Below are 9628 nucleotides of genomic sequence, written 5' to 3'. Positions count from 1 at the left end.
TTACCCTGTGATGCCATCTTCCAAATAAACAGATAAATAGCAAAAGAAAGAATAAAGAAAGTAACTTCTTCACAAGGCAGGGCCAGTTCCACCCTCCACCACTGCACACTCTAGCTCTAAACCTCCCTAGAGGTGCTCTTCCCATGAAGGGTGGGGCAGGGCTTTCCCCCTCTGCTGTTCTCTGGGTGTAATTCTACACTCAGGAGGAGCCTTGGGGTTCCTTGCCCCCACACATCTTTTGACTGACTTATGTAGGGCTACAAAGCATCCTGAGAAAACAATTTGAGGTTTGGACATACACAGGCATATCTGATGATAGTGAGGGGTCTTTGTGGAAACCACATGGCAATGAGGAAATTCAGGACACGGGGCCTAAGCAGCAGGTGGTAACAGCTTCTCAGAGAGGAGTTAACACCACCTGAGCTTACTCGGCCCAGCCTTCCCAGGGCCCAGGTGCTCTTCTGCAGAGAAAAGGCCATACATGTGTCCAGTGACTAGCCCTGTAACAGCTTGGGGTTCAAGCTGTTTCATCACGCTATAGTGTAGCCGCCTAAGAAGAGAGGAGCCTTTTCTTTCCCATTTGCAGATGCTCAGCTAATGACTATCTAGAGCAAGTGGTGACAGCCACCCTCCAAGGGGCAGCCTGAGCAGAGTGACAATGGTCAAGAAGCAGGAATCATCAGCGGATGAGGACCGCAGAGGTTTCCAGAGAGCATCACGGCACCCAGGTAGGCTGAAATGATGGGAGGAACCATGGGGGTTGGGGGGCATGGCCTTGAGTTTCCACACCAACCTCTTAAGCCCCAGGAGCCAAGCACACAGTTCACAGTGACCTCCTCATTACCCACAGATCGTAAGATGATGGGGCATACGGGTTATATCAGGATCCTCCAGCTCAAGATACATCAAGCAAGTCCAAAGAATGAAGCAGGAAGAAAAGACAAACAAGATGGCTAGCCTTCAGAACCCTGAGCACGTGTGAGGCGGCTGAGTGCTGGTGACAGTGGTGGACAAAAGCTTGGCCTGGTCAGGGCTGGATAGGAGGGGAGGATGCAGCAGGAAGCCAGTCACGCGTCCGCCCCGCTCCCTGACCAGTGCTGTCCTGGGGTGGTGGGGAGTTCGGAGAGGACAGAAAGAGCGGATGCCTTGGAGACCCAGCCTCCAGTTCCTCTTTCATGGGTAGGGAACTGGGCTTCTCACAAAAATAATTAAAGTGGAATTTCGATGGTATGTCACACAAGCCCCCCACATGCATTAGCCCAGATAATTCCCACAACATCCTATAAGATATGGTTATCCTCACTTTAAAGGCAAAGAAATAAAGTTTCAGCCACACTGAATGACACCCAAGGTGGCCATGCCTCCCTGCACACCTCGCTCTGCCAAAGGGGGAGAGATGGGGGAGCTTAGTGACAGCTTGGTAACACAATGTGAGCCAGCCATTCCATCAATATAATGCAAATGATAAAAAAAATTGTAAAATACAAATTGAGCAGTTTTTTTTTTAAGTACTGGAAAGCCCCATAAAATAGTGGGAAAATGTGAGATTCAGGAAATACATAGGCCAGTATTGGGTGTGATTCAGAGTTGGTTAGAAATATGGGTGTGTGGATCCCGCCATACACTATGAACCAGAATTTCCAGGGCTTCTCTCCACATTCAACAAGCTGTCCAAGTGATTCTGATTTACCTGAAGTTTTGAGAACTAATGATCTAGACTAGAGTTGACCTTAATTTAGTTATCAAGACAAATAGTCAACTAGTTTGTAAAACCCATGTATACGGATTGCCATCATGTTTCTCTCTGATAATAATAGCAAATCTTCATGAGCACTTACTCTCTGCCATATATGTACATTCTGATTTAATTTTTATAAGAACTCTGCCAGGCTAGTATTATTATCCTCATGTTATAAATGTAGGACAAGTGATTTGGGTGAAGCTGCCCTGTTTCCTTGCTGGGCTCTGGCCTGATCTGTCTGCCTCCTTCCTCTGACCCACAATGCCCCTCAGAGGAAGACCCGGGTTGGGCTGGGGCTCAGCCCTGGGGCAGACACTTGTCACTGCGGCAACAAATAGAGACTCTGGGGAGAAGCTGGTGAGCCAAGATGAGGAGCACGTGCGGCCTCGGTGAGTGCCAAAAGAGACCGGGAGCTTGTCTGAGAAAGAATTACGAGGGACTAGAAAGGGAGTCTAAGGTGAAGAAGATAAGAGTGGATAGAGAAAGGGAGTCTGAGGTGAAGAAGATAAGAGCAGACAGAGAAAGGGAGGCTGGAGGAATGCAAATAGTTTGGATCTGGAATCTGTGGAAAGCGAGGGAGTGAGTGATATGGTTGAAGGTGCTGTGAAAGGTGAGCTGGGTAGAAGGGGGAGGAAGGGACTTCCTGCTGAGGAGGTGTTCAAGGGGAGGCTGCTGTGAAGGGGGATAGTTTGGAGGCACAGGGAGCTCCAGAGCCAGCGGGAGAGGGAGGACCGGGGGAGGGGCAAAAAGTGGGCCTGTTGTTTCTACGCCAAACTTATCACTAATAATCTTTTCGAGACACACTCTGACCACTCAGCTCTCAAAATTTTAATCTTAAGGTCTTTTTATATTTAAAAAAATTATCTAGCAGCCCATGAGCATTTGGCTATATGGGTTATAGGTGTCAATATTTATTCTGCATTTTCAAAAAATGGTAAGCTGACTGTCATTATTGTACATGTTTGCACATCTCTTTAATGTCTGCTAGATAAACGACAGCTGGGTTCTCATACCTGCTTTGGCGTTCGGGCTGTTGCAATATTGTTTGGTTGCCGTACATGGAACAAACGGGCTTCATGAAAATATGTAGCTGGAAAATAGGAATATATTAATCACCTTTCAGGTAATTGTGGATATCCTTCCTGATATTTCCTCAAAAATCAACAAATGGTAGTTGCTTAAAGGTTAACTGCACTGTGGAATGAGGTTTGTGCCCTCTCACTGAAAAAGACATCGATCTCTACTTTGAGTGGACGTTTCACCCAGGCAGGATTTGTAACCTCGTGCACCGGTCATTGGGAAAATGGCTCACTGATGTGCAGACTTCCCAAGTACACAATAGAAAATCTCTGCACACTTGTGAGCAAATGCAAAAGGCAAAGGTAGATGATTCTGAAATAGTGCTGACCTCCAAGGCCTCCTGAGAGGGTCTCAGAGAGTCCAGGGCCCCTGACCATCCTTGGGAATCACTGCTGTGCTGTAATGACGTGTCCGGAACCGGGAGTCGGACAACCTTGGCACATCCCTGAACACCTCTGAGCCTCCTCAGCCAAGCTGGATGACTCATTCTTTTGTGAAAATCCCCCATGAATCCTCCCACTGAGCCTGTCTTTGCTCTGTCTACAGTGTGTTCTTCTCTACCCAGTTCTCCAGCTGTCACCTGTCAGTTGCCTCCCTTCTTGGAGGCCCAGTTGCTGAGCCACCCCTTCTATGGCATGTCCCTGACTTCCCCTCTGGCCCTTTGTCTAGGCATCTCCTGGGCCCTTTATCTCACTCAGCTCTGAGTGAAAAGGGACCACCCCCCACCACTTCCACTCCCACCACCTCCTCCCAAAATCACCTCGAGTCCCTGGAGAACAGACACCACCCGTCTTGCCCAAGCTGTGTCTCCTCCAGCCACCAGCCAATGTCTGGTGCAGAGCAGGCACCCTACCCTGTGCAAGTGAAATTAATTAGTTAGCATGTTTCAGAAAGATCTATCTGTAAGGCTGAATGGATATTTATGGGAGAAGGGGCTGGAAAGAGGTGACTGGGAGGTGAAGGAAGAGGAATGATGGTAGATGGAAATAATGAGAAAAGCGATAGAAGGAAATGGAGAGGAGAGGTCAGAGAATGCACCTATATGCCGCACAGAGAGACAAAGAGATGGGGTGTGATCAGAGCGTGGTAAGGGGTAAGAAGGGCATTTTAGGATGGATTTAGCGGATGGGAGAGATGCTTGGGAAACAGCATTCTTTTGTATTAGGAAACTAAAGAAGGAAAACCCTGAGATGCTAGTGGGCAGGGAAGGCTGAGTCCTGGGCAGAATTGGGATGGTTGCTTTTGCGTGAGGGGCGTGAACAGGGTGAGAGAGAAAGCCGTGTGTTTGCCATGTCCCCAGTGCAAGAATGCAGCTTGCTCCCAGGCACCCAGATGCCCTGCCAGCTCCCACACATCCGGTGAGGAATGAGCCTACATGAAACAGAAGTAAAAAAGGGCAAGACACTCAAAACCTCCACTTTTTCTCTTCAAATATTTGCAGAGCAAGTGTGTGGCATGGGCATGGGGCACACGGTGCTTATTGCTCACACTACATTAAAATTCAGATTGGCTTTGCAATATCCCCGGCATAACCGTTCTATGCTGATATTTTTATAACTCTTAATATCAAACAAATTGCTTCTTCACTGAGACAGTTTAATGTGACGGGGGCTGTGCCCACCCGCTTCCTCACGCCGGCCCCATAAAGATCACCGTTCTGTTACTGGGGACAGGGGAGCCATGAATTTCTTATCAAAAATACAGCTGGATTATGCAGAGTAAATCTCAGATTGTATTAAAGAGTTCACAGTGTTTTAATTTCTTTTCTCTCCTCCCGCAACCCTCCCTGCACCTCTTCTTCCTAATAAAATGAAGTGTAGGGTAGGGGGCTCCAGACTAAATCAACTGTGAGTTTGTCCCTGTGTTCCTAATATGCCTCTTCTCAGTCATCATTGGGTGCCCTTGTCCCACACCACCCTTGACAGATGTCACCTTTCTCCTTCATGATCTAATGCAGAAAAAGATTTGAATGGATTTTTCTAGAAAATCCCTACCATGATGTTAACTTCAGGACCCTCCTGTTTGGACAGGTTTTGCCCCACCAGCTCCTGGGCTGTAGAGAGAGGGCAATTGGTGACATTGTTTGCTTCTGGTTTCCAAGCTGGGTCCATCAAAGACCCTTCACTATCCAGCCATGAACTCCTAGGTAATTAGAAAACACAGGCTCTGTTAAACAATTGGCTCTCCCTATCATTTATGAATCAAAAACTTAGAAAAATATCAACCAGAGCAATCCATTTGAGATAGTAAGTATTCTTATCGAGCTGGTACAAATCAGCCCAAAGGAAAGAAACTCAACATTTTATTAACCTGAGAACTTTATTGTAGATAATCCAAATATTTCCCAAATATTAAAAATAGTTCATGGACTCCCCCCTCTCCTCACAGCCTTAGATAGCCACTCAGGACACTGAAGTTTATAACAAGTGACATAAGGTGTCCCCAAAGGCCCCAAAGAAAGATTAATTGGAAGGAACCCCCCAAATCAGAGATCTTGGTGCAAGCCACACACATTTTATAGTAAAAGTACTGATGAAAACACGAACCCAAAAAGCAACTTATCAAATAGCTTTGTATCATTTTCCATTCTTCCCAAGACCCACGCATTTCATACTAACAGCTATAGAGACAGACACCTCAAAAGTGATGGTCACTTGGGGATACCTGTGGGTAGTCACTGAAACCTGAATTTTTTTTCTCCCTCTTTACATATTGAATCTCTTTCTTCTTCTCCATTCATGTCCTACTAGACATTTCTCATACTTGGCTCTTAGAATGACCACAACATTTCCAAGTTTTGCATTTATAATACACTTTGAAATTATAACACATGAATACCAATTAGAGATAACTTAGCCCATTTTTATAATTTCGCTCATGTTTTATTTGCAAATATTCTACCAAGACTCAAGCTAAATAAGCCTTTTCTTCACATATGATATCTGTTTGGTTTCTATAGCAGCTGAACTCTTACCTACATATCTTTCTTCCAAAACGTTCTTAGAAGGGCCGGGTTTACAGATTCAGGTAGTCTCTGAAAACCTACAAAGTTCTAAAAGAGCTGGCTTAGGCTGGCTTCGCAGGCCAGGCCCACCAGGGTTCTTAAGCTCTAAAATATGCCTTGGTTCATTCTTATGAAGCCAGGAAAGAGCAGAAATCACTGCTTTTATTACTGACTATGGTAAGAATACGATAATTTGGATAATTCCAAGGTTAGTACATCTCTATAACAGCAAAAATTCAGAAGATATCAAAATGAACAAAAGTAAGTGCCTTGCTAAAAAACAATTGTACAAAAAACATACAAACATATACTAAAACAGTGTATCCATTTACAATTATATCTCAGAAGACTATTTAATCATTGGAAAGGTATGCACAATATAATCTTGAGTAGATAAAACAGGTCAAAAAATGTGTACAATATGACCTCGTTTTATGAATATATGCATTTTTTAAACTATGATAAATACAAAACTATAGAATAACAGGTGATTTTTATTTTCTGGTTTTCATATCTCTGTTTTATTAATGCTTGATAGAGAAATAAGTGTACAGCTTTTAAAAGAAGAGAAAAATAGTTTGAATAACTGGTTCCAGTGCATGTCCCATTGGGGTTAAAAATGGAGCCTAGCGTTTGCAGGACATTCTTGTGTTCACGTCAGAAGAGAAGGTGTCAAGGGGTGAACCAGGAGGCCCGTGGGGGCCCAGCGCTAAGGTGCTACAGGGAAATCACAGACCTGCCAGCTGCGCTTGGGAGCTCCCAGTCTGCTGCCCTGCTGGCCAGAGGCTAAGCCTCCCATACATAGGGAGGGGTATCAAGGGCTTCCTCTCTTCCTGTCCCAGTGGTACCAGTGCCCAGGACAGGAGCCTTGCTGAGGTCTCCTGGGATCAGGCATGGCTGGAGCAGCCTGGGCCCCAGCTCAGGCCTGGAGCCGCTCCCCACGTGTGTCCCCCACCGGACAGCCCGTCCCACTGCCTTCTGTCATCCACCTGCTCTGCTCTCTGTCCCTCGCCTCCTCCCCATCCTCAGGTCTCTTTCCATCATCTCCAAAGACCTGCTGCTCCACCCCAAACTGTTGCTAATACCAGAGAGGTTTCTGCTCTTTTCAGGGCCACGTCCTGAGAAGGCAGACATGCACCCAAGGTTCCATGCTCTCCTGGGGGAGGGAGTCCCTGGAGTATGAGCAGATGGGGAGCCCCAGCAGGGTGCACGTGGGTGCATTTCTGGGACGAAACCAGGCACCACCCGCTCTCACTCGCTGCCATCCAGCATTTTCTTCCCCCAGTGAGTCTCTTAATTTTGCTCATTTATCTTAAAGAGCTCTGTGAGCGAGCGCCGGGGGCTCTGGTGGGGGCCGCACCGGGGCTCCGACACCGACCCCCACGCTGCCTCCCAGAGGAGCCATCCAGCGTGGACCAAATCTCATTTTCCTACAAATAGTTTGTCAGAAGCAGCAGGGCAAGTAATAAATCACCAAGAGCAAGAGCTGAGGGGAGGGGAGGAGGGAGAGGGGAGGCTGGGGGCGCAGACAGAGGACCCGGCAGGGAGGGGCACCAGGGGAGAAAAACAAACAGAAAAGGAGGGAAGGAGATAAAAGAGACAAAGAGAAGAGGAGGAGAGAGGGTAAGAAAGGGAGAAGTGAGGAAGTCCAGAGAGAGCAAGGAGAGGGAGTGAGGGAAGGAAGAGAAGGCAGAGAGACCAAGTGAAAAGAGGAAAAGAAAACAGAGAAAGGCAACAGGGGTGAACCAAGAAGCAGGAGCAACGGAGGAAGATGAGGGGAGAATGGGTCCAAAGGTGTGAATAGGAAGGAGGAGAGAGACATCTGTAAAGAGTCAGACCAGAAAAAGCAGTGGTGGGCAGAAGCGCCCGTCCTCCCTCACCTTCTGTGCCTTGGGCTGCCGGGAGCCTGGAACCTGGGCGGGACTCCTTGTCCTCCTCCTTTCAAGCCAGTCCCTGCTGCCTACTCCAGGTGGACAGGTGCAGGACGGAGGTCCGGTGGGGCTGTCCTAGTCCACTGTGTTAGCCAGGCTAGAAGGAAGGTCTCAAGGCGTTCACATGTGCATGTGTGCATGCGTGTGCGCGTGTGCGATGGAGACACAGGGGGCACCCGCATCTCAACAATGATGGTGATCTGTGAGGCCCTGAGCGAGCCGCTCGACTCCCCTGTGCCTCAGTGTCCTAATCTAGAAAGTAGGGATGATATTTGTTTCCAGGCCTGGGAGAGCTGGGAAAGGTAACTCATGAAGAAAAGCATCGAGCACAGAGTGCAGGCGTTGATGAGGAAGGGGAACCTCCCTTGAATGTCTGTGGTCAGTGAACTTGGCCTGGGGGCCCAGGGCAGGGCCTTGAATCTGTGCACGGCCTGGCCACCCCCGCAGCCTGTGATCCCTGGCCAGGCTCTCTGATCCTGCAGCTGTCAACGCTAGCACACTCCAGTGCTTCCTGCTCTGCCTTTGGTCTCCTAGAGAAGCTTTGAACACTGGTGACATCATCATAGTCAAGTTCTCTGGGCTTCTGAAGTGCAGGGAGCCTGATAGGAGGACCACGGAGGCGCCCACCCTCCACTTCATCCCAGCCCCCAGCTCTGCATCTGACCTCTGGCTCCCGCTTGGCTTGTGGACCGTGGCTTCAGAGCAAGGTTGAGGCTCTGCTTCTCCTCCCATTCTCCCCTCCTCACTGAGTGCTGGGTCAGAGCCCGCACTCTAGTGGAGATTCAGGTACCTTCCAGGTGGGAGAAGGGAAGTGAGTTTTGCCCCTCATGGGTCACAGAACTATCCCATCCCAGCACCTAGCAAAGCATTAGCACGCAGTGGAATCATGAAAGGAATGAGATTTAATCAGCATCACGAATATGTATTCACTTGTTAACACTTTATGACTATAAGGAAGCTGTTGTTATTCCATTTTACAGATAGGGTAACCAAGACACAAAATCCCCAAATCAGGAAGTGGCAAAGCCAGGGGTTGAACCCCTAGCAATCTGTCCCCAAAGACTCTGCCCCCTCCACTGAAGCTCAGAGCTGGGCACCTGCCTGTCAGCATTACTTGCTGACAGCCCACTGACCGAGGGCCTCCTGATGCCTACGGCATGGGATGGTTTAGAGAGGGCAGACCTACAATGCCTGCCCTGCCTTTTGCTCACCCTCTGGGTCCTGGAGCAGGGACCCCACAGGGGACCCCATTTGGGTAGGCCCTATGCTACTGGCACTGTCCTCCAGCTCTGGCTTCAGGCTATGCCCCCCTCAGGCAGACCCTCAGCACCCAGGCCTCTACCTTGCTCAGGGCTTTGAGGAAGAGGCCTCATGCCTCTGTCAGTTCAGCTCCTGGGACCCAGCCACTCCTGCTCTGCTCTCCTGCCCTCTGACGCCCAGAAGGGGGCATCCTCTGGAGACACCTCATGTCCAACCCTGACAAGGAGCAGAGCCCAGGGAGAGAGCACCAGGTCCCAACTCTCCTGCCATTTACCAGCTGGATGACCCTGAACAATTCTTTTCTCCTCTCCAGGCCTCGGGTTCCCCAACTGGAAGGTGAGATGTAAAAATTCCAAGCCCAACTCCCAGGGCTATCATGAGAGTCAACTAAGGCAAAATCTGGAAAGCACTTCACAAATGAGAGGCCCCTTATTCTCCTTTGGTCTGGTGGCAGATTCCTCAGCCCTCCCTCCTCTTGTCCCCGCTCTCTAGCTCGCTGTGCACATGGTCATTGATCACAGGTCTGAACCCGAGAACGGCACGTGCCTCCCAGCTGGCCCCTCCCAGAGAACCCACATAACAGCACTGACGACCCAGGTGAAGGCTCTTGCA

The 9628-nt window shown here is 48.8% G+C and overlaps 1 protein-coding gene across 1 annotated transcript in view; it reads left to right on the top strand.

The window, feature by feature from the left end:
* Positions 1-658: 658 nt before the first annotated feature.
* Positions 659-9628, top strand: part of PAX8 (paired box 8) — a 74305-nt gene continuing 65335 nt past the window's right edge. Inside the window, exon 1 of the mRNA XM_054575579.1 lies at positions 659-728. Within this exon, the coding sequence (XP_054431554.1) occupies positions 659-728 (70 nt within the window). The remainder of the gene's footprint in view (positions 729-9628) is intronic.

This window comes from Pteronotus mesoamericanus, unplaced genomic scaffold (assembly GCF_021234165.1).
Source record: "Pteronotus mesoamericanus isolate MK-2021 breed Mesoamerican mustached bat unplaced genomic scaffold, CSHL_Meso_final contig_311, whole genome shotgun sequence".
Classification (NCBI taxonomy): domain Eukaryota; kingdom Metazoa; phylum Chordata; class Mammalia; order Chiroptera; family Mormoopidae; genus Pteronotus; species Pteronotus mesoamericanus.
The sequence above is the reverse complement of the archived record's forward strand: the minus strand, read 5'-3'. Positions and strand labels throughout refer to the sequence as shown.